The sequence below is a fragment of the Stigmatopora argus genome, chromosome 8 (genome assembly GCF_051989625.1).
Source record: "Stigmatopora argus isolate UIUO_Sarg chromosome 8, RoL_Sarg_1.0, whole genome shotgun sequence".
Lineage (NCBI taxonomy): Eukaryota > Metazoa > Chordata > Actinopteri > Syngnathiformes > Syngnathidae > Stigmatopora > Stigmatopora argus.
Genome location: NC_135394.1, coordinates 16,362,116 through 16,388,615, shown reverse-complemented (window position 1 = coordinate 16,388,615; position 26,500 = coordinate 16,362,116). Strand labels below are relative to the sequence as shown.

Sequence of the window (26,500 nt, the reverse complement as noted above, 5' to 3'; positions counted from 1 at the left end):
TCCACAACAATGAATTTCCTTGACTTTCACATTTCCAACATGATTGAAAATGTATTCTCTTATATACCGCCAATCTTACCGTTCTGGTCTTCGCAGTCTTTGCAGCAACAACTGGAGGTGATCAACGGCTACGAGGAGCTCCTGGCCGACATCGTCAACCTTTGCGTGGAGTATTACGACAACAAGATGTACCTGACGCCCGGCGAGAAGCACATGCTGCTTAAAGTGAGTCCAGAAACCGTTTCCCGCGCTACGTTTTTGGCACTCAACACGCCACTGAATTTAGGTGATGGGCTTTGGCTTGTACCTGATGGACGGAAACAACAGCAACATCTACAAATTGGACGCCAAGAAGAGGATTAACTTGACCAAGATTGACAAGTTTTTTAAGGTAGGAAACGAGCTGACTCCGCCTCAGACTCGCACGCCACAAATTTGTGACGGGGCGCATACCCTCAAACTGACCCGACTCTCGACTTTTCCCCCCCGGCAGCAACTGCAGGTGGTCCCGCTTTTCGGCGACATGCAAATCGAGCTGTCCAGGTACATCAAGACCAGCGCTCACTTTGAGGAGAACAAATCCAGGTGAGTGGAGGGTAGAGCCGCCAGTTTTTCCCAGTTCCCGCGTCCCGACTTTTGCCGTTTTGGCCCCTCCGCCCAGGTGGACCTGCACGTCCATCTCCAGCAGCCCGCAGTACAACATCTGCGAGCAGATGATTCAGATCCGCGAGGATCACATGCGCTTCATCTCGGAGCTGGCCCGCTACAGCAACAGCGAGGTGGTGACCGGTTCCGGGCGTCAGGAGGCTCAGAAGACCGACGTGGAGTACAGGAAGTTGTTCGACTTGGCGCTGCAGGGCATGCAGCTCCTGTCGCAGTGGAGCGCTCACGTCATGGAAGTGGTGAGTTCTCCTACGTCACAACTTTTTCATACGAGGCCATAAAATTTGTACTGAACAGACAAAAAACAGAATTTAATATTTGATGAGAGAACACAAAATATGGTGAGTGGTTAGCGCGTCAGCCTCACAGTTCTGGGGTCCTGGGTTCAAATCTAGGTGGGTCCACCTGTGTGGAGTTTCGACATACGAGTGCCCCGAATTACGAGCAATTTGAGATACGAGTAAAATTTCGGGCATATATTTATCTTGAGATACGAGACAAATTTTGATAGACGAGCATACACCGTTGCATTTTTTCAGTGTTTTTTTCCCGTTAGTCAGTGCGAATGGCGGAGCGATCGCTAATACGAGAGGAGTATATACTACTTCTCGTTGGCAAGTGGTCGTGCGTTTTCCTGTTGTGAGGACATTTGTGTGCATCATTTTGGGAATATTTTGAAGGGAAGACAAAAGCAAACAACCCTCGATAGGTTGCATCTGAAAGTCAGGGTGGAGGCGGGGCCAATAGAGCCAAGAAAGGTATCAAAATTTCATACAAAATTAGAATTAACTTTAGTGTAAGGTTAGATTCAACTTATTTTTGAGTGTGTCTGCATCGTAATCCAAGTTCATTTAAATTTGTTTATGTTATGTTACGAGCGCGTTGCCGTGCTAAACCCCGAATTTTTCTCGGCAGTATTCCTGGAAACTGGTCCACCCCACGGACAAGTACTCCAACAAGGAGTGCCCCGACAACGCCGAAGAATACGAGCGCGCCACCCGATACAATTACACCTGCGAGGAGAAGTTCGCCCTAGTGGAGGTGAGCCCATTGAACTTTTTTGCAAGTCTTTCATCCCCTCTTTCTGACAGACGTTGTGACGGTTATTTGCAGGTGATGGCCATGATCAAAGGTCTCCAGGTCCTCATGGGCCGCATGGAGAGCGTCTTCAACCACGCCATCCGCCACACCATCTACTCGGCCCTGCAGGACTTCTCGCAGGTGACGCTACGCGACCCCTTGCGGCAGGCCATCAAAAAGAAGAAGAACGTCATTCAGAGGTGAGGCGGGAGGCCGGCTCTTCGCCCGGAACCCGTGGGTTAGATTTCCCTCTCGGCCGCCCCCAGCGTCCTCCAGGCCATCCGGAAGACCGTATGCGACTGGGAGACGGGCCGCGAGCCGCACAATGACCCGGCGCTACGCGGGGAGAAGGATCCCAAGGGTGGATTCGACATCAAGGTCCCCCGACGAGCCGTGGGACCCTCCAGCACTCAGGTGGGCTCATTAATTTTACATGAAGGCAGATGACGAGGCGGACTAGGACTCGCTAGGAGTCCCCCACAAAAAAACAGGACAATACAGTCGTAGCTCCACTTACGAAATGAATTGGTTCCAGAACTTTGAATACAGTGGTACCTCGACATACGATCGTGATCCGTTCCGAGACTGAGATCGTATGTCGAGCTTTTCGTAACTCGAGCGAACGTTTCCCATTGAAATGAATTGAAAACAAATGAATTTGTTCCAAATCTCTGAAAAAACACCAAAAATAGGATATTGGATTGGAAAAAATGTTTTATTTCTTCTAATTCGCCATATATTGACAAAATAATAAATAACGAGTGTTTTAATAGTAATAAAATGTGTTTAATAGAAGTAAAATTAGACGCATTTCACGGAAGGCAGAGACGGGGGTGTTCGGGGGCGACTTTATCCACGGCACTTGTAAACGAACAAACAAATTTAAATTAACTTGGATAAATATATACAGACACTCAAACATACGTTTAATGTAACTTTACACAAAACTGAATTCTAATTTTGTTTTAATGTTTTTTACCTTCGTTCTGGCCGGGTTAGCTGTTTGTCAGGCCTCCACCCTCACGTTCACTATCGATGGGCTCTTTGCTGTACTATTCCCTTCAAAATATTCCGAAAATGATGCACACAAATGTCCTCACAATGGGATAACGCACGACCACTTGCCAACGAGAAGTAGTCTTGAAAGAACGGGAGCGGGAGCTTCTTTCCTTAGAAAGAATGACAGGAAATGCAATAGCTGAGCTTACCCACGTATTGATTGTGGGTAATGAAGTTTTATTCTGAGAAAGGTTGCCATTGCCTATGGGTGTTGTGTGCACCAGTATACTTCATTACCCAGAAAGCCCTTTTTTCTTGCGCATGCGTGTTTTGCGTTTCCTGGTCGAAACTCGTCTGAATAAATCGTTCAGTCCTCGTAGATATCTGTTATACACAAAGAGATGCGGCAAAAAAAGACATCATTGCGCTACAATGATAAACAGCCTCTCATGTCATGGCCACCTGGCTTGGTCGCATCTCGAATTTTTTTCTCGTATCTAGGGCGAATTATTCGATCGAAATTTTCGTCGTAACACGAGCATGTTGTATGACTAGCATGTTGTATCACGAGGTACCACTGTATATGTAAATTCCGTGATTCGTTCCAGCTTTACATGGTGAGGACGATGCTGGAGTCCCTGGTCGCCGACAAAAGCGGCTCCAAGAAGACCCTACGTAGCGGTCTGGAGGGACCCACCATCTTGGACATCGAAAGGTTTCACCGCGAGTCCTTTTTCTACACGCACCTGTTGAACTTCAGCGGTGAGGATCCACACCTCGACGTCACCTCTCGTTATCGCCACGTGAATTTAAGACCTGGTCTTTGTGGACTTTTGGGTAGAAACCTTGCAGCACTGTTGTGACCTCTCCCAGCTGTGGTTCCGGGAGTTCTTCCTGGAACTCACCATGGGGCGCAGAATCCAGTTCCCCATTGAGATGTCCATGCCCTGGATCCTTACTGATCACATTCTGGAGACCAAGGAATCCTCCATGATGGAGTAAGCACACCTCAACTCTTTCTGTTGGGTTCACCAATAGGTATTCCCAAATATTTACCTTTCAACAAAAGAGGCATCTGAACTCATATCCGTATTTCTTGCAAGAAGAGAATCGATCTACACGCGTCTCCGGTCAAGATCATTCTGATGACTCGATGTCTCTCTTGCTAATTTATTCATAAGATTTAACACCATGCCCCACAGAAGTCTAAACATTTTTAGAGTCTCATAACAATTTATCTCAGTTCTCAAAACAATTGTAGGTCTGTTGAATCTTCCCAAGAGAGTTTTGATGGGAACCATCTTGAGAAGCCGATGCTTCCCAAAACAATCCACAGTTCCGAAGAGCGCTTGTTGTTGTGAAGCATCTTCAGAAGCCGGTGCTTCCCAAAACAATTTACCGTTGTCTTGATGTGAACCATAGTCTCGAGAAGTCCAGGTGCAAAAGGGGAGTGACCTCCAAAGTTGTTTTGGTTAACTTTGGAGCGAGCATTTCTCTAGCAAGAGATGTATTGAAATGCCTTTTATTAATGTCAATAAGCTTCATTGCCAGCACATATATATATATATATATATATATATATATATATATATATATATATATATATATATATATATATATATATATATATATATATATATATATATATATGTATGTATATGTGTATATATATGTATGTATATGTGTATGTATATGTGTATATATATGTATATGTGTATGTATATGTGTATGTATATGTATATCTATATGTATATGTGTATATATATATATATATATATATAATGATTATATTTCAAGCAAATTTATAATTATGATAAACCTAACACTTTCCCTTCTCGTCGGGTTTAGATCTATGGTGGTACCTCGAGATATGAGCTTAATTCGTTCCGGGACTGAGCTCATATGTCGATTTACTTGTGACTCAAATGAACGTTTCCCATAGGAATGAACTAAAGACATTCATTTGTTCCAACCCTCTGAAAAAAACATCCAAAACAGGATATTGGATTGGAAAAACATTTTGATTTGTTCTAATTCGCCATCTATTAACAAAGTAGCAAATAACTAGTGGTTTAATAGTACTAAAATGTGTTTAATAGTAGTAAAATTAGATGGATTTTGCGGAATTCAGGTACGTGCTGTATCCTCTGGATTTGTACAACGACAGCGCACACTACGCCCTGACCAGGTTCAAGAAGCAGTTCCTGTATGATGAAATTGAAGCTGAAGTAAATCTCTTTCCCATTGCGTTCCCATGTAAAACAACACGGATGAACTGCATTTTTCATTTTTGTTCTTAATTTTTTAGGTCAATCTGTGCTTCGATCAATTTGTCTACAAGCTGGCGGATCAGATATTTGCCTACTACAAGATCCTGGCTGGAAGGTAAGTTAAAAAAGTTTGGATCGTGAACACATTATGAATATTTCTGCGACCCCTTTTAGTCTCTTATTGGACAAGCGTTTGCGGACCGACTGTAAAAATCAAGGCGCCAACATTCCGTGGCCGGCGTCCAACCGTTACGAGACTCTGCTTAAGCAACGCCACGTCCAGGTATTTCAAAATGTAAAGGAATAACGTTAAATTGTGTCTCATTAACGTTCTTGACGTCTTTTAGCTCCTGGGCCGATCCATCGACCTGAACCGGCTGATAACTCAGAGGATCTCTGCCGCCTTGTACAAATCCCTGGAGCTTGCCATCAACCGCTTTGAAAGCGAAGACCTCACTTCCATCATGGTAGGCTAATACAGGGGTGCCTAACTTCGGCTCGGCCCCAGAGGCTCTCGATCCAGTCCACGTCTATCTCCGCCAACGCAACCGAATCGAATGATCAGCTCGTTCACGACGATCCCGGTTATTTGATTTGGGTATGTTGGTGGAGGGAGACTTGGAAAACTGGATAGGGGGCCCCCGAAGACACGAGTTATGCACCCCTGGGCTAATATTACTTCTGATTGGTCTACCTTAGGGGTGTGTCTTGCCTCATATTTGGCGATACGATTCGTATCACAATTCAAAGCTCACGATCAGATCCAGATTAATCCCGATGATCAGTTTTAAGACGATTACGACGACATATGGCCTTCATTACAACGTTTTCTCAGTTTTTACTGTAGACCTGCCTTGGCAAAAAATTAGTCCATGCCTAGTTAAATGCAGGATTCTGAATGTGGGTAAAAAAACATCGTAAAGCATGTATAGCAGTCAATAACCAACTGTTATTTATATTTTAAATGGCAGGTCAAATATTAGTTTGAGAATTCTAGGTATACTGACTACACAGAGCCAAAAGGTATACAGTAATCCCTCGAATATCGCGGTTAATGTAGACCAGACGTGGCCGCGATAATCGAAAAATCGCAAAGTAGGGTCACCCTTATATAAAAAAAAAAAAAAAAAAAAAAAAAAAAAAAAAATTACCTCAGTGCTGAGTCCTAATAGCAACAGTGCCTTCCGCTTATGAACTTAAAAAAAAAAAAAAAATAATGGTGGGACAAAAATCGCAAAGTAGTGAAGACTCGATAATCGAAGGATTACTGTAACTTGTTTTAGTTTGGACATTACTGTCCACTTATTGAATAAATAAATATGTAGTAAAATTTGATATTGGACTTGAGCTGGTAAACAGGCACGTATCTGGGTGCTGCCAACTAGTGGATGGGAGTGGAGGTGCAGCCAGCTATTTATTTCCATCAATAACATGGGCAGATTTTGAATCATGGGGGAATTATGCAACGTAATGTTGCAATACATAACAGAATCGATATGTTAAAGTCCTTGACTTTCCCTGGAAATCAACTTTAATCAGGCCTGGATTCTGACGCAAAGTCTGATTGGTCTGTCAGGAACTGGAAGGACTGGTGGAAATCAACCGGCTGACTCACAAGCTCCTCTGCAAGTTCTTGACGCTGGACAGCTTTGACGCCATGTTCCGCGAGGCCAACCACAACGTGTCGGCGCCGTACGGCCGCATCACGCTGCACGTCTTCTGGGAGCTCAACTACGACTTCCTGCCCAACTACTGTTACAACGGCTCCACCAACAGGTGGGGAGGGGGAGCGCGGGAAATGGCTGACCCGTGGTGACGCACGTCTGACCGGCTTACGTTTTCAGGTTCGTGCGCACCGTCCTGCCGTTCTCTCAAGAGTTTCAGAGGGACAAGCCGCCCAACGCTCAACCGCAGTATCTCTTCGGATCCAAGGTCAGTGCTGGTGGGGTGCTGGATTTCACCCATTGGATTTCCCTGTTGTGGAAAGTCAGATTTTGCCCGAATGACCAATTGGACGTGGACAAATTGGCCGAATGTAGACTCGTGCATGACTAGTGTTGGACCGATTCTTGTATCAGTACTGGAAGGAAGTCGTGGCGACGGGTTAGCGCTAAGAATGACGGACAGTTGCCCCACCTAAGATGGCTACCAGAAAAGGAGCGTTTGTTTGGCCTTTCCAAGATGATGATAGATGCCCAATTGTGATGTGCAGTCATCCTTTTGCGATCAATTTAAATGAGTTTATGGCTTATAGACGCCCAATCAGTTTGAAGTGGAAGGGGGTGGGGCTAATGAAGGTTGTGGTTTCGTCAAAGGTGTGGAAATAGATGCTTTGACGTTGATAAAATGCTTTCACAATTGAAAGTTGAGAAATAAGATAGTCATGACTTAATGTTGATGTCATTGCATTGACTTAGACTTTGATGGGGGATGTTGCCCCTACCAATATGGCCGCCCTGGTCAGATATGGCCATTTTGGTCATAGGGATGAACGTTTAAAAAAAATTTTTAATGCTTTTGTCAGGAATTGAAATGAGTTGATCCCCAGTAAACATTTCAAGTGTGAGAGTGACCAACCCTCCCACTTCAAATGGATGGGCCACCTATCAAGCGTTGGGAAAAATCATACGACCCTGTGCTAGTGACGATAGTTAGCGATGGCGGCTTCCAAACACGCTAACCAAGGACATAAGCGCAGATCAAAAGAAGCAATCAGTCCATTTCAAATGCTTATGTTTTATTACCCGTCACGGCAGATTGAATAATAATCCACAATGCCGAACGCCATAATTCCCTCCGTACGCCGACCTCAATCCAATCGCGTCAAGCCGGCTCCATCTCCGTCGAGTGCGACCCCAGCTCGCCCCGAGCCCCCCTCAGCGAGTAGAGCCGCCCGGATGGGATGGCGTGGGTCGACGGCGAGGGGCGGGGCCGACCCGCCCGGCCGCCGCGCCGCCAAAGCCAAAAGAGCACGGCGGCGACGACGAGCAGCAACGCGCAGCCGCTCAGCCAGGCGCCGGCCGCCAACTCGCGGCCGGCCCCGTCCCGCCCGTCGCCGTCGTCCGCGGGGGTGCCGAAGACTTGACACTGGTCCCGGGTGGGGTTGGCCGCCTGGCACGTGACGCACAGCAAGTAGGTGGTCTGCGGGAGCAGGTTGGCCAGGTGGGCGGAGGTCTGGCTGACGGGAAGGCGCTCTTCGTGCGCGAAGCTCTTGCGTGCGAAGGCCGCCAGCAGGCTGTTCCAGTTGGGGCTGTACATCACGCTGTAAAAAGTGTCCAAGCAGCCGGGAGACGGGGGCCAGGTCACCTCGGCGGAGGTGGCCGAGATGTCGTGCACGTCGACGGCCATGGGAGGAAAAAAACGCTTCCTGTGGAGATTAGATTGTTACACATTTTGAAGAATTTGGAGAAATTGCGTCATTGTATTTTGGGGGTGGGGTTTATTTGGTAATTCTTTGGCGTACAGCCCATTTTGACAGGGATTACTGTTCTTTTGACCCCCCCGTCGAAATGGATGACTGGATTGTGGGAAAAAAAATCCTAATTCATCCATGAAAATGTTAAAATAATTGAATTGTCAGTTTAGATTTGTTTAGTTTAGAGTTTTTTTTCAAGGATGGACATATAACAACTGTTTACGTACACTTTTTGGTCGTAATTTTGGTTTTGAATGTCGACCAATCGGTGAGAGTGATACAAGGAAGTAGTGGAAGAAAAACAATCTAATATAGATTTGAATCACCTTCCATAATCAACATGCTTAATTGACCTTAAATTTTAATTTATGAATGGGCCATTTTTTAAGAATCGAGATAGGTCGATCTCTAATGTGACCACCCACTTGTCAACAGGCAATCCGAGCGATAAAAAAAATCCTAACAACAAAAATAGTTTTAAAATAAGATTTTTTTTTCTGCATTTTCAACACAAAGCTCAAAGTTGAAAAATAATGTTAAAAAAAAGAAGGTCGCGAAGAAGGTTAGCGGTGACTCAACGACCTCCCGGCAAATCTCTGAGCCAGATTGCGTCATTTAATCCCAACCCTGACCTGGGTTTTTATTTCAGACAATCCCCTGCGCAGAATGCTTATTATCCTGCCCACTATTGTTACATCCTGTTCTTGTTCATTCGCAACCACAAGTCAGAATGGATTGGATGTCGAGGGGCGTCATTGGCGGCTGGTAAATTTACAATTTTAGCCAAAAATAAACAAAAATAAATCTAGTAGGCATGAATGTGGCCCGCAAACCAAACTGATTTATACATTTATTTATATATATATATATATATATATATATATATATATATATATATATATATATATATATATATATATATATATATATATATATGTGTATGTATGTATGTATGTATGTATGTATGTATGTGTGTGTGTGTATATATATATACACACATATATACATATGTATACATATGTATACATATATATACATATGTATACATATGTATATATATGTATATATATGTATACATATATATACACATATATATATATACATATATATATACAGTAATCATAATTCAATAAATAATAATTATTATTATTGTTACTAGTATTTCAATTTTTTTAAAGGATAAAAAATATATGTTATTAAAACTATCTAATATATATTTCTGGTTTTGAGGTAGAAACATTTCACACACTTTACACTCTGACGGCACCAGACGTCCAATCCATTTGATGTGGGAAGGGTGGCAGTGAATGTATGAATGTTCATTTGCTGCCATCCTTCCCACTTCAAATGGATTGGACGTCTCATAGCGATAAACTCATTGGTGTAGCTTGGACAGGGGAAGACAAAATGTTGAACCTCATTGGCTGGTATTGACAACACTAGACGTCCAATCCATTTCAAGTGGAAGGTTTGGCAGTGAATGAACAAATGCTCCATTTAGAAAAATAATCAAAAATTCAAATAGTCACTCGTAAAATAACACTACAATTGCATGTGTGCGTGTGTTTAAAAATAGCTTACGAAAAGGAAGCACAAAGTCACAATTAGATTAGTTTCCCAAATCGTAACCCGTAGCAACCAAACAGAATCGCAATATTCAATTTAGCGTCGGGCGAACTTACCTCTTGGGTGCGCTCAGATTATCCTCATTCTCATCCCGTCACATCTGGAACGTCGGATCACGGCGCCCTTGTTTTTTCACTGCGCATTCGTTTGTGTGTGTATAGCTGCTGATGAATGAAGAAAAAAGTGGGTGGGGCTATGATGGCTTACAGTGGATGGCTGGAAAAAATGAATGACTCCAATTTTGAGGCATTATTAGGAGATTGGTGGCCCGGTGGAGGAGTGGATAGGGCGCCGGGCTCGCAGTTCTGGGGTCGTGGGTTTGATCCCAAGTCGGTCCTCACTGTGTGAATGAAGCTTGTGTGGGTTTTTAGGTGTACTCTGGTTTCCTCCCACATCCCAAAAACATGCATGCTAATCTAGGCTAACTGGTTGAACACTTGAAATTGTCGTCTCCTCCTGCCCTGCCATCGGCTGGCTGAATGGAAGTTTCTGAGGTGGCAGTTTACTCATTTGGAAGTTAGCCCCACCCAATTTAAGGGTGTGACAAACTACCCGACCGTTCGTTTGAGCTTTTTATTTTATTTATTTTCTTTTTTTTCTCCTCTCGTTGACCAGACGCTGAACCTGACGTACAGCAGCATCTTTAGCTGCTACCGCAACTTTGTGGGCCCGCCCCACATCAAGGTCATGTGCCGCCTGCTGGGCTACCAGGGTATCGCCGTGGTGATGGAGGAGCTGCTCAAGGTGGTCAAAAGCCTGGTGAGTCCCGCCCCGAATCTGCCCGGCGACAGCCCGTCAAATAGTCCGTCCCATGGTCCCGTCCCTTCGTAGCTCCAGGGGACCATCATGCAATACGTCAAGACCCTGATGGAGGTCATGCCCAAAATCTGTCGACTGCCACGCCACGAGTACGGATCGCCAGGTTGGTGCGCTCACTTGTTTTTTTTGTCATTTTTTTTTCTTCCGGGGCTGGAAATTTGATTTGGAATTGGTACGAGGATCGCGCAATGGAATATTGCGATGTACGTATCGCCGGATTGATTATTAAAAATAGTCAGTCAGTCAAAATTGTGATTTTTATGAGATTAAAGCAGCGGTCTCAAACTGGTCCTCAAGGGGCTGCGGGGGGTGCAGGATTTCATTCAAGCTTGAGCACCCCTGCATTAGATGGAGCTGTAATAGTAGTAGTAGTGGATTTTGTTATATTAATCCACTAGATGGAGCTGTAGTGGTAGGGGGTTGTGTTACCCATCCACTAGACAGAGCTGTATTAGTAGTAGTGGCTTTTGTTATAGATAGAGCATTTTATATAATGATTTAACAATTTTGATCCATATACAAGGCATGCTTTTTAGAAAATTTCTTTTAGTTGCGCATTATAGTGCGGCGAATCCGGTACTTTTGGCATCATATCGGGAGGGCCAACTCACGAAATGACTAGATTAACGACGCGATATTTATTTCACGCTACGGGAAGATTTTTAACAGCGTCCGTCCATTTTGTCAGGAATCCTGGAGTTCTTCCACCACCAGCTGAAAGACATCGTGGAATACGCCGAGCTGAAGACGGTGTGCTTCCAGAACCTGCGGGAGGTGGGCAACGCGCTTCTCTTCTGTTTGCTCAGCGAGCAGAGCCTGGTAAGAGACAAAGGGGGCGGGGCATGGGGAGAAAAAAATGGTCAAACGTGCTGAACGCCCCTATTTGGTGTAGTCGCAGGAGGAAGTTTGCGATCTGCTGCATGCGGCGCCTTTCCAGAACATTCTGCCCAGAGTCCACATCAAAGGTAAAAAAATAAAAAATCAACCAAAGCAGTGGGTCGTTCAACAATTTCAATATACAGTAATACCCTGACATAGGAGCGCCCCAACAGTATTAAAGATCATAACCACTAGATCAAGGGTGTCAGGCTCGGGTTGGTTCGCGGGCCGCTTTAACGTCAACTTGATTTCACGTGGGCCGGATCATTTTAGATATAATATTTAGATTTTTTTTTAATAAATGGATTAAAAGAACTGGATTAAAATCCCTGAATATTCCGTTTTTTATAGATCTAAAACAATTTTTATTTTAGCTTTTTTAATACATTTTTAGATTTTACAAAATGATTTTTGAACTAAAAACACAGAAAAAATGGATTAAAAAATGACAACTATTGATTTAAAAGGGGGAAAATCAAGAAATGTAATATACATCTATACTCTTTCACGTGGGCCCCGGACCATTTTAGATATCATATTTAGATTTTTTTTTTTTAGAAATTGATTAAAAGAACTGGATTAAAAGCCCTGAATATTCAGATCCAAAACAATGTTTATTTTAGCTTTTTTAATACATTTTTAGATTTTACAAAATGATATTTGAACTAAAAACACAGAAAGAATGGATTAAAAAATGACAATTATTGATTTAAAAGGGGGGAAATCAGGGAATTTAATATACTCTTCATTTAAATTTGATCCTAAAACAGAAAGTCGGCACTCATGATTTACTTTCCCGGGCCACACAAAATGATGCGGCGGGCCAGATTTGGCCCTCGGCCCACCACTTTGACACAAGTGCACTAGATAGTTATTTGTTACTCTGTTAGTAGATGGTGAATTGGAACCACTAAAAATGTTTTTCCAATGTAATATCCTGTTTTTGGTGTTTCTTTCAGAAGGTGGGAACAAATTCATTAGTTTTGAGTTCATTTCTATGGGAAAAGCGGATTTGAGATACGAGCTCGGTCCCAGAATGGATTAAGCTCATATCTCAAGGTAATACTGTATAGAGAACATTTCATGTTTTTAAAAAAGGCAAATAAAAAAATAAAAAAAATTCTTTCTTGTAAAAAGCATTCTTAAAAATAGTGGTTTGTGCATTCGACTCGCAGTCCTAAGACCGAGGGTTCGATCCCAGGTTTGGACTTTCCTATGGGGAGGTTGCAGGTTCTCTAGATACTCAACTACAAGCTAGGCTAGCTAGGTGAACATTAAAAAAACGGTCCGATCGGCTCTGGCATCCCCCGCGAGGATTAGCGGTCCATAAAATGAAGGAGTGACCGCTTTCTGCCAACAGAGGGCGAACGTCTGGACGCCAAGATGAAGCGGCTGGAGTCCAAGTACACGGCGCTGCACTTGGTGCCGCTGATCGAGCGCCTGGGGACGCCGCAGCAAATCGCCATCGCCCGCGAGGGCGACCTGCTGACCAAGGAGCGCCTGTGCTGCGGCCTGTCCATGTTCGAGGTCATCCTGGCGCGCGTGCGTGGCTTCCTGGACGACCCCATCTGGCGGGGCCCGCTGCCGGGAAACGGCGTCATGCACGTGGACGAGTGCGTGGAGTTCCACCGCCTCTGGAGCGCCATGCAGTTCGTCTACTGCATCCCGGTGGGCGCCCACGAGTACACCGTCGAGTAAGTCGGGAAATGGGCTTGTGGACAGCCCATGTAAGTTGGATTAAGTGGATTGGATGTCTTTTTTGTTGTTGTTGTTTTTAGGCAGTGCTTCGGGGATGGTCTCCACTGGGCCGGCTGCATGATCATCAGCCTGCTGGGCCAGCATAGACGTTTCGATATCCTGGATTTCAGCTACCACCTGCTCAAGGTCCAAAAGCACGACGGAAAGGATGAAGTTATTAAGAGCGTGGTAAGAGGCCACCATACCTTTCTTCTCCCGGGTTGGCTCTATTGGCCCCGCCTCCACCCTGACTTTCAGATGCAACCTATCGAGGGTTGTTTGCTTTGGTCTTCTTTGGATATTTAAATTTCAAAACAGGTTTTTATTGGTTGCAATTCACCATCTATTAACAAAGTAACAAATAACGAGTGGTTTAATAGTACTAAAATGTGTTTAATAGTACTAAAATTAGATGGATTTCGCAGAAGGGAGACTTTTTGCACGGCAACAGGCTCGTAACATAACAAACAAATTGAAATGAACTTGGATTATAATGCAGACACACTCAAAAATAAGTTTCATCTAAACTTCATTCTAATTTTATTTGAAATTTTGATACCTTTCTTGGCTCTATTGGCCCCGCCTCCACCCTAACTTTCAGATGCAACCTATCGAAGGTTGTTAACTTGTTCCCTTCAAAATATTCCCAAAATGATGCACACAAATGTTCTCACAATAGGATAACGCATGACCACTTGCCAACCAGTAGTATATACTCCTCTCGTATTAGCGATTGCTCCGCCATTCGCACTAACAGGGAAAAAAAACATGCAAAAAAATGTTGTTGTTATGAGCAGCCTCTCGCGTCCGCTGTCTGCTCGTATATCAAAATGTGTCTCGTATCTCAAGATAAATATTTGCCCGAAATTTTAATCTAATCACTCGTATGTCGAGGTATGACTGTAGCAGATTTTTCCGGCTCATCGAAAGGGGAAAGATAGACGGACGGTAGGCATTCTAACTGATACATTTGAAGTCCATCCAAACAAAGTGTAAATGAAAAGTTTCTTTCTTTTTAAAAAAAAATATTAATGTTACATTACAGGCGATAAGCATTCCCAAATGCAGGCATAAATAAGAGGAATTTTCACTTGCAAGGAGAACGAGCGTTGAGGCCACGCCCCAACTCCGTTCTGACCTTACACGTCTTTTCTGTTGTTTTATGACATTTTCTTAATTCACTTCTCTGTAATATTTTTGACATTTTTGGGAAAAAAAGGTTTAATTTGGCAAAATACATCATTTTTAATTGTATGGATGCATTTTAACTCGATCAAAACATCTTTTTAAGGTTTAAAAAAATGGTTTCAAACATTGACATTAGTTTGATTTTAAAACCAGATCATTCATTTTTGTATTTATTTTTAATCATTTAAAAAAAGCAATTACATTGAATATTTTCCAACTACATCATGTGGACTTTATATTTATCTTTATTTAAAAAAACATAAATTTAACCATTTTTTAAAATGTTTTCTAATTTACTAAAACTATACAATTACATTACCTTAGAAAAACAATTTAAAAAAAAACATTGAATTAAGACAAGTTAAAAATGCACCTTCCCTCTAGAACGACTAGATTTTCAGAAATAATTTTTAATATTTCAAAATTTAAAAAATATCTGTTTTTCCCGGCACAGCCGCTGAAAAAAATGGTGGACCGCATCCGCAAATTCCAAGTGCTGAACAACGAGATCTTCGCCATCCTCTACAAGTACCTCAAGTCGGGCGACGGCGAGAACATGCCGGTGGAGCACGTGCGCTGCTTCCAGCCGCCCATCCACCAATCCCTGGCCAGCAGCTAAGCTCCGGCACCCTCTTCCAAACATTCGCTCACAACACTTTACACTTTTTCTTTTCTTTTTCTTTTTTTCTTTCCCCACATCGCTTAGCACCCAAAGTTTTTTTCTATTCACATGTGCCTTATCGGAAAAATAGACCTTTGTTTTATACTTTTTATGAATTTAATATTTAAAGTTTGTGGTGATGGAGAATTATATCAATTGAGGTGAAGGTTTTTTTTTTTTTCATTCTTATTCTGCATGCCAATCGCATTTCCATTCACTGTGCCTTGACTTTTAATCATCCTTTTATTATTCCAATAAATATGTAACAAATCATCAGCTGATATGCGCCCCTCCCCCACGCAAACAAAAATAGGTAAGCATCATTTTTTTTTTGTGATAGTGCAACTTCATTGTATGGAATACAAATATTTTCAGTGTTAAAAAAATAATAAGTTCATGCTTCAAATTTCATGACGGCACACAAAGGGGAAAAAAAAGAGAATTAAGACTTCATATTATGAAATTTGTCATAGTAGTGGATTAGTAATTATATGAAAAGAAAAAATTATACAATTGTAGAAAAATATGCCATTTGGTTCAGATTGCGGCGCCATATCACATTTTATTGATTTACAATCTGATTTATCTATTAAAAAAAAGTAAAAATAACTGTTGTCATAAAATGCAGGAAAATAAATGTTAATGCTAATTTACTATGGCTAAAAAGTTAGCATGAGTGACTTTTTCCAGCTAAAATCAAACATTCCCAGAGCAAAATACACGCACGGGCCACAACAAAACTATTTATAAATCACACATTAAATATCATTTGTTAAAGCTACATTTGTAAAACCTAGTTTGATTTTCTTCAAAATAACACAAGATCCAATAAAGGGATGATTGAATTTGCAGCATGTTAGTCTTATGATAATTGCAAAATGATTCCATTTTTGGGTCATCAGGTCAAAGGTTACGGGGGTCAGCGAGGGGTTTGATTAGACTATATTAGTCAAATTTGCAGGTAGGTCAAAGCTTATAGCAATGCTTTAAATTTGACTGCGTAGCAAAAAATAGTTTTGTTGAGGGTGTGTACACAATTTCGGAATTGATTCATTGTTGCTCATAGTTGACAAGTTGGCCTGTAGGGGGCAGGTGTGCTCTTTGTCACAGCCTTCAACTTGTAAGCACAGTCAAGTTTTGCGATGATATGTTTTTATTATTATATTATATTCCCAAAATACTCCCAAGAGCCACCAAATACTACATTTTGATGTTAAATAGGGGTCGCAAGTTGAAAAGGTCCCATTGGCCCGTGACAATTTTTGGTGTAAACCCCACCCCCTTCTCCCCCCCAAAAAATCCCACTCATCCCGTGCCATTGACGACAATAGACGTCCAATCAAAACCCTCAAAACGAGTTCAACACTAGTAAACATCCCACCCATTTCAAGAACAAACGTTCTCATCCGGCCTCCCGCTTCAAATGGATCGGACGTCTATGGCCGTCGACGGCGGCGTCCGAACTGATGTCACGACGCCCGAGAAAATCCCATGTTTGACCATTTCCCGCCACGGTCCTACGACGCCGAGCTCCCGTTGCGGCGAGAGACGGCCTCGAAGGGCGCGTCGCGTTCCTCGTCCACCTCCCCGCCGTCGCGCAGGAGTTGGTACGTCCCGTTAGCCTCGGGGTAGCCGCCGTTTTTCTGTTCCTTGCGCACGGCGGCGGCCAGCGAGGCCCAAGTGACGGTGACGTCCTTGAAGGCGTGCAAGAGGAAGATCCCCGCCACGATGGTGAGGAAGCCGGCCAGCGTCCCGATGACGTCGGCGGCGTCCATGCGCCGCCACTCCTTGAAGAGCGCCGCCGAGCAGGTGAGCACCGACGTGGTGAAGAAGACGTAGTAGATGGGCGTCACCAGCGAGGTGTTGAAAATGTCCAGCGATTTGTTGAGGAAGTTAATTTGCGTGCCCACGCAGACCACCAGGCCCAGGAGGAGGAGCCAGAAGAGGGGGGCGCGGGCCACCGCCACGCCCCCCAGGGCCTCCTTGATGCCGATGCCCAGGCCTTTGACGCAGGACACTGACAGGGAGCCAATCAGAGAGCAGATGCTGATGTAGACTAGGATGTTGGTGTGGCCGTGGCGCGGCGCCACCGCCAGGATCAGCGTCAGCACGGCCGTCACCACCACCGCCGCGAACACGAAGAAGCCTTGGCGGGATCGTCCAGAGGATGCCAGGTGTGGAGTCCAGTTTTTTTTATTGTCGGGACAAACAGGAGGGAAATTGTTATTTTTTTAGACTAAGTGATGGGTGTTTTGATAAAATTCAGGAAATTGCTTGAATGGGGCGCTTAGTTCAGGAATGTTTTACTGTTTTATTCGGACCCGTTTTTTTTATCTACCTGTGGATTTTCTCACAACTCGATTATTTAGGCCACAGGTGTCAAAGTGGCGGCCCGTGGGGCCAAATCTGGCCCGCCACATCATATTGTGTGGCCCGGGAAAGTAAATCATGAGTGCCGACTTTCTGTTTTAGGTTCAAATTAAAATGATAGATATAGATGTACATTATATTTCCTGATTTTCCCCCTTTTTAAATCAATAATTGCAATTTTTAATCTATTTTTTCTGTGTTTTTAGTTAGCCGTAACTATGCTCTCTGTTTATAACCCGTCATTTTTAAAACAAAGCCTTGATGAAATAGAAAAAATTGGGGGGGGAAAAAAAGGGAAGCACTCTTATATTTTGGGGCCGATCGACCTGTACTTTTTAATTTCTGCGGCTTATAACAGTGTGGCTTTGAACCCTTAACAAAATCCAGAGGATAACATGAATCGGGTGCTGAGCTCTGTGGGTAAATGTACCATTATTTTTAAATTTAAAAAAAAAAATCAAATATAATCTTAGATTCAAATATATATACAGTATTCCCTCGCCATTTCGACAAGTATTTTCTCTTAATAGGAAATTACAGTACTAAGTACTACTGTAGTAGCAGTATGCAGTATCGGTAGCATACGTTCGGAAAGGTATTATTACATTAGATAGGAGTGTAGTGTTTTTTTAATAAAAATGTTCCATATTTCAATTCAAGGTTATCAGCGGCCTGACCTGGGTCGACCAGTTTTTGCGCCATGCTCTCCAGGCTGCTAATCTCCTCCTCCTTGGGGGCGTGGATGACCATGGTGGTGGAACCCAGCACGCTCAGCAGACAACCCAGCTTGCCGTGAAGGTTCAAGCGCTCGCCCAGAAAGTAAGACGACAGCACGGCGCTGGAGAAAAAAAAAATCCAGTCAAACAAACAGCCATCGTCTCTGGAAAAATTGCATTACTGTAAGTACGTTGTTACCTGACGAGCACGCTGAGGGCGCCTAGGGGGGTCACCAGAGTGGCGGGGGCGAAGGCGTACGCCGCAAAGTTGGCCGCCTCGCCCGCACCCACTGGAAAAAAAATAACATTTATAGCATTTTTTTTTTTTAGACAAAGTCCAGAGTAGAAGTTGTACACTCCAAAAATAAATCATATTAATAATATTGAAAAAAAAACATTTATAGCTTTATTATTTTTTTTAGACAAAGTCCAGAGTAGAAGTTGTACATGCCAAAAATAAATCATATTAATAAAATTTGTATTAATTTATTTGTATTAATTAGTTTGCCGCACGCACTGGAAAAAAAAACATTTATAGCATTGTTTTTTTTTAGACAAAGTCCAGAGTAGAAGTTGTACATGCCAAAAATAAATCATAATAATATTAGTATTCATTAGTTTGCCGCACCCACTGGGAAAAAAATAACAACATTTATAGCATTATTTTTTTTTTTACAAAGTCCAGAGTAGAAGTTGTACATGCCAAAAATAAATCATATTAATAATATTAGTATTAATTAGTTTGTTTTTATATGATATTTCCGTTTTGTTATGACAAAATGCGTGAAAATTGAGTTAACCCTTTGACTGCTTCATCCATAATTTAGCTAAATGAAAACAGTCGTGACAAGCCCCCAATTTTTTTTTTTAAGTTAGCGCTATGCTCTGTAAATAGAAAAAAAAATTAGCATCTTTAAGCTACCGCTAACCCTCACCAGGTTGAAGAACCAGTCACATCAGCTGTTCCAATGTAAACATAAGACCATTACCGGACTGCATCGAGCAGCCAAAGGGTTAATGTACGCGGGTTTGATTCCCCCGGCCTCAATACATCTTTAGCAGTGCATGAGTTAAACCAGATTCTACCAACCGGAATGGACACTATAAAGGAGTTCTCTGTCCCAGACTGGAAGGCCCGTCAACATTCCCGTCCGTCAGTGAAACAAAATAACATTTCAGGCCACTTACTGGAGATTAGGCCGGCCCACCAAAGCCACTCCTTCAGATACGCATGGCCGCCCTGTCCTGAAAGGTGAAATGGCGGGGGAAGAAAGAAAACGGTTCAAAATAGCACAGTGACGGTCGCAAATTAAAATTCCCATCAAAACCAACGGCTAACGGATTTAGCTTCTTTACCCGCTCGTGTGGAGCCCTTCTTGGCCAATCGCAGCAGTCCCTTCTTCTTGAGGATGAAGCTGCCTCCGATGAAGACGCTGGAGCTGACGGCCAGAGCGAGGCCGACGTAGAAGTCGTACTCGCCCCGTTCCGGAGCCATTCCCGAGCCGGGAGTGCTGTCGCTGGCGTTTTGATCTCGCGTCACATTGACCACCAGGCAGCGGAGAAGTTGACGCCGGTCGGACAGGCAGCTCAAGTTGAGCCACGTGCCTGGGGGAGAAAAAACAACTTGATTTCATGTGGGCCGGACCATTTTAGATGTAATATTTAGATCTATTTTTTTTAATTAATGGATTAAAAGAACTGGATTAAAAGCCCTGAATATTCAGTTTTTTTATAGATCTAAAACAATGTTTATTTTAAATATATTTTTAGATTTTACAAAATTATTTTTGAACTAAAACCACAGAAAAAAATGATTAAAAAATTACAATTATTGATTTAAAAGGGGGAAAATCAGGAAATTTAATATACATCTATAGTCTTCATTTTAATTTGATCCTAAAACAGAAAGTCCGCACTGATGATTTACTTTCCCGGGCCACACAAAATGATGCGGTGGGCCAGATTTGGCCCCCGGGTCGCCACTTTGACACAAGCTTTCGACCATTGAAAATAATGCAAAATACAATGTAACTAACACATTATGAAATGACTTTGTATTCCAGTGAATAAATGTTTTCTTTAGGATATTACACATTGATCTGTCATTAGTTTCCAAAGAAGTATTCCCGCCCAGATTTAGGTTAAGAAATATATTTTTGTAATTTCAAATTTATTCTGTTTTTTAAGAGAAATTTGAGACTTAAATACCTTTGCACAATCACTTGTATAAGGATTAAATGCTATTTTGTTTGCAAAATTGTACAGTTAAAATGCATTGGACGTCTATTCCTGTCAATGGTACCCAGAGTTAATCAAATCTGAACCAAAAAAAATAGTTTAGAGGATTGATGGATGTACATATAATATACCTTCCAAATTTTATTCCGTCATTTCAAAACAGAAGTAGCAAGGACAACAAAGTGAACGAGAACATGGGACCTTTAAAAATAGTTTAAAAAAACTGAAGATGTAAAAAGTACGAATAACAACGTCGTGACAAAAATAAACACGTAAGAATACGTAAAAATTCAAACTTTAGTACAATACTTATCACCCAGTAATGGTCATTAGTTTTGTTCTGTTTAACAGACAGCAAACCACGCACGATAAACTGTCCTAATTCCAAATATTAATGAATTGTTACACATTGTTACTATTAATGAATAGTAAACGCACCATTTTCGTTCGAAAAATCCCAAATAGGATCCTCCGACGACGACGACGACGACGACGACGACGAGTCGACATTGCACTCCATGGCGAGCCCCAGAATGTCGTTCGACCGGCTCGGTCTCCAATGGAAACCGTCCCAAAAGCAGCCAACTTCCCGCTACTAGTAGCTGTAATTTGACGGCTCGTCACGTATTGTTATGATAATTATGAATCTTTAGAATTTGGTTTCGTCTTCGAACGTTCGTCGTCGTCGTCGGTCGAACGACACTCAGGTGACCGCGACAGGTGAGCTTAATTAGCTGCCCAGCTAGCTTCCTCTCTCGCGTCGCAAACTGGAAAAGTTGGCTCATTTTCACACGTCAGTCAAATTTAATAACTTTAAATACATAACAAATAATGCGGAGGATTGGGAAAAATGCCTGGTTGTGAGCTCAATCCGAAAGAAACGCGAGAAAAGCTCGTGTCCGTACTCCTTCCACATGCAGTTTAGCTTCCCTAGCATTGGTGGCTAACCACCCAGCAATAATACTAAATAAAAGATAAAATCTCACTTCTAATTATATTCATTTGGAGTACCTTATTTCTTATAGATCACTCCGCGACGACCGGCCGCATAAAGCTCCCATCCACGGCTACTTTGGAAGCCGCTCAGTTCCCATTTCCATTCATCCGGGATCCTCCAGAACCGGCGAGACGACGACAGCTGGCTGGCCGTCTATGCGAGTGGCACGCCGGGGTGAGTGAGCAGCTTGCGCCGCCTATGCCGCCGGCAGCGGCCCCTCGATTCGCGGTGTTCAAACTTGGAATCACAACGCCCTCCGGAATACAAACTCAAACAGTGCGTGTTTGTTTCTAAGCCCTGAGTCGTCGGATATAAACAAAATGACGACTTCCAATATTTGACGTTTTAAAAAGATGCAAACTCAAGGGCCCACAACACTATAAAGTTCTACCTTGAAATACGAGTTCACTTCACGACGGGGCAATGCTCGTTATTCAAGATAACTAACTACTATTCACTAGCAACTTATTAGGAGTGATGAGCAAATGTTTAAAAAAATGTGATAGTCATTTGAAGAGTTTTTCCATTTTTAAGACCTCATTTATCGAATTGTTTATTCGTGTCAATGTTAATAATTTTACAAAAAAATGTGTAAAATCACTGATGGACAGGTGCATTTCATACTGGGTCACTTGGAAGGACGGTTTATCTATCAAGGAGCTTGCATTGGATTGGATGGAATAATATCGGCATAGCTAAAATGTTTTTAGTTCAAAAATAATTTTGTAAAATCGAAAAAATATATAAAAAATATTTTCTGTTTTCCACTTTAATATGGAACATAAATAAAAATTTAGTTTCCTTTTGCAATGAAAAACAAATGATTAAATAAATGATTTTCCCTTACTAAGAAAAAAAGCTCAAATAAACATTGTTTTAGATCTATAAAAAATGGAACTTTTAATCCATTTATATAAAAAAAAATCTAAATATTATATCTAAAATGGTCCGGTTGGAACAAAGACCAGGACCACAAACATTTGCCTCAATTTACACTCAATTTTTTATTCATTTTTTTGGCAGTCAAATAGCCTATATGGCCCCATATGGCTATTTAGCCGGTAAGAATTCTGTGTGAGGTAAATAGTAAGAAACTACGGCTACTGAGCCACTGCCTAAATAATAGTCATTAAATCCCTATTCACCTAATGTTAAAATCTTTTAATTGGCAATAACACATCAAATTTCAATAAGATTGGTTGAATTGTTTAGAAAATCTCCTATTCACTCAATGTTAAATAATAGGTTACCGGCTAAATAGCCCCTGGGACTATTTGACCGGTTACCGGCTAAGGAGCCACTGCCTTTTTTTTACACTAAAATGAACATATTAGGTGTTGTCTGTCAAAATTATATAATAAATGTATTGATTTAAGGTGGATTATTACACCCAAATGACTTTCTTCTGTAACATTTTCAATAAGGCACTTAAATAACAAGGATTTAAATGAAATGCAAATCAATGTTAAATAGAAATGTACCACAATACCATTAAATATGACATAACATATTACAAAGCAGCATTAAATAAGTAGTAGTCTTTAGTTTGTTCTTATTTAACTCATTCACTGCAATCGACAGCGATGGACGTCCAATCAACATTTTCTGAGAGGTTAAAAAAGGATTGGATGTCTGTCGCCGAAAATGGCCGCCAGTCATTTAATCGTGTACTAGTAAAAAAAAAAGTAAGTCCTTGTGAAGTTAGTTCATCTTTTTACTTTGTTTCCAGGAAAACGAAGCTTCCTGGGATATCCGCAACAGGGCGACGCCCACGCACACGGTGGCCAATCCGGAGAGCGCGGCCAGCCAGTCGGCGGCCGTCAACGCCGTCCACTCGCCGAAGAGCAACGCCGACGACACCAGCGCCGAAGCCGTGAAGGCGGCGAAGTACACGGCTTCGAAAATGTGCGAGCCGAAGGCCTCCAGGGCTTTGTTGATGTAGAAGAACTGTAACATCGCGCCGATTCCCAACGTGGCGAGGAGCCCCCAGAACAGAACGGGGCTCTGCCCCCCCGCCGCCAGGCCCAGGGCTTTGCTGCAGGGCACCGTGAAGCTTCCGAGCAAGGCGCAGATGGCGACGTACGCCCCCAAGCCGGACGGCGGGTAGGAGCGGAACGTGCGAGCCATCAGCACCGCCAACGTCAGCGCCACGAGCACCGCGTAGGTCACAAACACTGCCAAAAAATTGGTAATACTTTGACCATCTACACTTCTACATCATTAGGTAAGAACATTTTCACATTTCGTGTAGAGCTGGGCGAGTGGTTAGCGCGTCGGGCTCGCAGTTCTAGGGTCGAGGGTTCGAGCGCAGGCGAGTTTGAGGCGTGTGGAGTTTGCTTGTTCTCCCTGGGCTTGTGTGGGGTTTCTCCGGGGACTCCGGTTTACTCCCACAACCTAAAAACAGGCATGCTAGGCTAATTTTTCCACTGCAATGGTTAGTGCATAAGCCTCACAGTTGTGGGGTTCTGGGTTCAAATCCAGAATCAACAGAAATGATCAAACAAACACCTTATAAATGTATTTACTTTTTACTTCTTTTTAATTCACCCCAAAAAATAAAAGAATAAACAAAAATTTTGCAATAAGAAAGGATTAGAACACAGGTGTCAAAGTGGCGGCCCGGGGGCCAAATCTGGCCCGCCGCCTCATTTTGTGCGGCCCGAGAAAGTAAATCATGAGTGCCGACTTTCTGTGTTAGGATCAAATTCAAATGATTATAGATTATGTACATTACATTTCCTGATTTTCCCCTTTTTAAAATCAATCATTGCAATTTTTTCAATCCAATTTTTTTTCTTGTGTTTTTAGTTCAAAGCGCATTTTGTAAGATCTAAAAATAAATATATAGAGATTTTCCGTTTTCCACTTTAATATTGAACATAATTAAAAAAGATATTTTGTTTCCATTTGAAATGAAAAACATGATTAAAAGAAATTTTCCCTTACTAAGAAAACAAAAGCTCAAATAAATGTTGTTTTAGATCTGTAAAAAAAAATTGAATATTTAGGGCTTTTGATCCAGTTCTTTTAATCCAATTACAAAAAAAATCTAAATATTATATCTAAAATGGTCTGGCCCACATGAAATGGAGTTGACGTTAATGCGGCCCGCGAACCAACCCGAGTTTGACACCCCTGGATTAGAATATATAATGAATCGGTCATCGGTCACCTGGGTCGGTCAAGCCGGCCTCCAGCTGGCGCGCCGACGTCACCCCCTCCGAAGTGGGCGCGTGCAGAACCAGCACCGCGCAACCGCAGCAGGTGGCCACGCATCCCAGTTTTCCCAAAATGTTCAAACGCTCCTCCAGGAGACGGGACGCCAGCACTGCTCTGAAGCACACAAGGACCGAATTTGAATTAACTCATCCTAGATCGAACCCCCAAACGAGCCACTTCTGGCCCACGGGCCGCAGGTTTGACACCATGATTTCAACAGATATACAAAAACGATGTTTGTCCATATTTACACGCTATACTCACGTACCCAAAGAGAACTCCAAAGGCTCCGAGGGGCGTGACGATGACCGCGGGGGCCGCGTTGTAGGCCAGGAAATTCCCAATTTGACCTACGACCACTGAAAATGTGCAGGCCGTGTCAATGTAGCTGAATACAAATGTGCATAAACAAGGAAGGCTCTTTGTCTTCGGAAAGCTTGACAATGTACACACAAAGCCGAGTATATTTGAAAACTCACATTCTCTTGAGTGTATTATACGGACCCTCGCTAACAAATACTCGTAAAAATAGCTAAAATATCATTAGCTTCAATAGCTTTTTTGGTAAGTATGAGGGGTTTTGTTGCATTCTAAAAAATGTTTTCTTTGTACGAGTTTTGTTTAGGGGTTTAATGTCTTATTTTTTATTTTTTTATAGATGTTTAAAAGGTTGTGAGGTTTTTTTTGCCCATAACAAGTGTTAGTGTTTTATGCAGTCATGTTCTTTCCCAAATTAAACGGAAGATGGCGCCAAACTCACTGCAAAACGTTCCGCTCCACCACACTGCATCTTTCAAGTACGAAACACCTAGGGGAAAATTACATTATAGATTATAATTGGGGTTAATCCATCCATTTAAATGATTTTGAAGTCATATTTCTAAGGAAAAAAAGAGTTTTCATTATGTTCCTACATTTTACACTGTACCTCGCTCGCGTGACCGTAATATCCCCTTTTTCTGAAGCACAAATGTCGAGCCGTTGATAAAACTGGAAAAGACCGCTATCGCTATACCAAGTGTCGGCTTGTGGATGCTACCGGACTCTAATAACAGCGCCATAGCTTCTTTATCTTTTCCGAACTACGAGAAATGTTTTCCGGGTCTCCTTCACTTACATCCAACGGGATGCCGAGGGTCAAGATGTGACCATGTTGCGCATGCGCAGCTTTCTGCAACTCGAAGGTTTGTCGAAAAAAAACTACGTATACTTTTTACGCAGCGTGTGTCTAACTCTGTTAAATAAATATGATTGAATTATTTTAACAGTGCGGAATTTTTATTTTTTGTTATACTATTTGGGTGTGCTCCGTTCCGAACGTTACAGTAAGTTCTCCGCTTCGGTCCAGCCTTTAATTCAGAAGAAGCGCGTGTTTTTAATACCGCATTGCGCCGCCTGGGCGGAGCGACATCTTGAAACAAGCTAGCGTTCAGTCATTCACTAGTGGCTCCACCTCAACGGCTAACTCGGTCGATTAAACAAACTAGCGTTAAAGTGCCCCGCCTCGACGACGTAATGTGTCTCCATGCCTCATGTCTCTGTCGGCGTACTGTCAATCAAGTCCAAATAATGCAGCCTTGTAGCTAGGGAGAGGACGGCAAAGGCGTCAGCGGAAGACCGCAG

General features: G+C 42.5%; 5 protein-coding genes and 1 long non-coding RNA gene across 13 annotated transcripts in view; 3 read left to right on the top strand and 3 right to left on the bottom strand.

Moving 5' to 3' along the window:
• Positions 1–15,762, top strand: part of cyfip1 (cytoplasmic FMR1 interacting protein 1) — a 23,034-nt gene extending 7,272 nt beyond the window's left edge. For all 3 annotated transcript variants that reach the window (XM_077606657.1, XM_077606658.1, XM_077606656.1), the window contains 22 exons: positions 97–225; positions 287–391; positions 494–585; positions 662–902; positions 1,579–1,704; positions 1,777–1,943; positions 2,010–2,157; positions 3,351–3,504; positions 3,584–3,740; positions 4,874–4,970; positions 5,051–5,127; positions 5,187–5,295; positions 5,360–5,479; positions 6,589–6,788; positions 6,857–6,944; positions 10,669–10,812; positions 10,885–10,975; positions 11,561–11,691; positions 11,765–11,837; positions 13,112–13,445; positions 13,530–13,677; positions 15,131–15,762. In XM_077606657.1, coding sequence (XP_077462783.1) covers positions 97–225; positions 287–391; positions 494–585; positions 662–902; positions 1,579–1,704; positions 1,777–1,943; positions 2,010–2,157; positions 3,351–3,504; positions 3,584–3,740; positions 4,874–4,970; positions 5,051–5,127; positions 5,187–5,295; positions 5,360–5,479; positions 6,589–6,788; positions 6,857–6,944; positions 10,669–10,812; positions 10,885–10,975; positions 11,561–11,691; positions 11,765–11,837; positions 13,112–13,445; positions 13,530–13,677; positions 15,131–15,295 — 3,096 coding nt within the window. In that variant the 3' untranslated portion in view covers positions 15,296–15,762. The remainder of the gene's footprint in view (positions 1–96; positions 226–286; positions 392–493; positions 586–661; positions 903–1,578; positions 1,705–1,776; positions 1,944–2,009; positions 2,158–3,350; positions 3,505–3,583; positions 3,741–4,873; positions 4,971–5,050; positions 5,128–5,186; positions 5,296–5,359; positions 5,480–6,588; positions 6,789–6,856; positions 6,945–10,668; positions 10,813–10,884; positions 10,976–11,560; positions 11,692–11,764; positions 11,838–13,111; positions 13,446–13,529; positions 13,678–15,130) is intronic.
• fndc9 (fibronectin type III domain containing 9) lies at positions 7,729–10,215 on the bottom strand. The gene is made up of 2 exons (XM_077606686.1): positions 10,110–10,215; positions 7,729–8,379 (listed from the first exon to the last, which is right to left on the bottom strand). Exon 2 carries the CDS (start codon positions 8,358–8,360, stop codon positions 7,836–7,838), a length of 525 nt encoding a protein of 174 aa, XP_077462812.1. The 5' UTR covers positions 8,361–8,379; positions 10,110–10,215; the 3' UTR covers positions 7,729–7,835.
• On the bottom strand, positions 15,562–21,926 carry nipa2 (NIPA magnesium transporter 2). 2 transcript variants are annotated; one of them, XM_077606680.1, is made up of 6 exons: positions 21,673–21,926; positions 19,780–20,028; positions 19,612–19,668; positions 18,623–18,713; positions 18,385–18,545; positions 15,562–17,483 (listed from the first exon to the last, which is right to left on the bottom strand). In XM_077606680.1, the coding sequence occupies exons 2-6, from the start codon at positions 19,916–19,918 to the stop codon at positions 16,855–16,857; spliced, it is 1,077 nt and encodes a 358-aa protein (XP_077462806.1). In that variant the 5' UTR covers positions 19,919–20,028; positions 21,673–21,926; the 3' UTR covers positions 15,562–16,854. The 2 variants fall into 2 exon arrangements, with proteins under 2 accessions (XP_077462806.1, XP_077462805.1); XM_077606679.1 differs by lacking the exon at positions 21,673–21,926 and adding an exon at positions 21,100–21,556.
• Positions 21,146–24,565, top strand: LOC144078551 (uncharacterized). Its single transcript, XR_013301242.1, has 3 exons — positions 21,146–21,381; positions 21,687–21,832; positions 23,388–24,565. It is a non-coding gene; the product is annotated as an uncharacterized LOC144078551 (long non-coding RNA).
• Positions 23,340–26,204, bottom strand: nipa1 (NIPA magnesium transporter 1). Its single transcript, XM_077606691.1, has 5 exons — positions 25,806–26,204; positions 25,638–25,685; positions 25,146–25,236; positions 24,831–24,991; positions 23,340–23,832 (listed from the first exon to the last, which is right to left on the bottom strand). Exons 1-5 carry the CDS (start codon positions 25,936–25,938, stop codon positions 23,360–23,362), a joined length of 906 nt encoding a protein of 301 aa, XP_077462817.1. The 5' UTR covers positions 25,939–26,204; the 3' UTR covers positions 23,340–23,359.
• The window catches only part of herc2 (HECT and RLD domain containing E3 ubiquitin protein ligase 2), a 61,731-nt gene continuing 59,921 nt past the window's right edge, over positions 24,691–26,500 (top strand). For 3 of the 5 annotated variants that reach the window (XM_077606651.1, XM_077606652.1, XM_077606650.1), the window contains exon 1: positions 24,691–26,500. The gene's annotated coding sequence lies outside the window, so the exon portion shown is untranslated. The other 2 variants (XM_077606654.1, XM_077606653.1) reach the window with 1 other exon arrangement.

Coding starts and splice junctions, on each gene's coding strand:
- fndc9 (XM_077606686.1), bottom strand. CDS start 8,360: ATGGCCGTCGACGTGCACGACATCTCGGCCACCTCCGCCGAGGTGACC.
- nipa2 (XM_077606679.1), bottom strand. CDS start 21,181: ATGGAGTGCAATGTCGACTCGTCGTCGTCGTCGTCGTCGTCGTCGTCG. Junction 19,669..19,779: donor GAAGGGCTCCACACGAGCGG/GTAAAGAAGCTA, acceptor TTCACCTTTCAG/GACAGGGCGGCCATGCGTAT. Junction 18,546..18,622: donor GCCCTCAGCGTGCTCGTCAG/GTAACAACGTAC, acceptor TTTTTTCTCCAG/CGCCGTGCTGTCGTCTTACT.
- nipa1 (XM_077606691.1), bottom strand. CDS start 25,938: ATGGCGCTGTTATTAGAGTCCGGTAGCATCCACAAGCCGACACTTGGT. Junction 25,686..25,805: donor ATTACGGTCACGCGAGCGAG/GTACAGTGTAAA, acceptor ATTTTCCCCTAG/GTGTTTCGTACTTGAAAGAT. Junction 24,992..25,145: donor GCCTTTGGAGTTCTCTTTGG/GTACGTGAGTAT, acceptor TGTGTGCTTCAG/AGCAGTGCTGGCGTCCCGTC.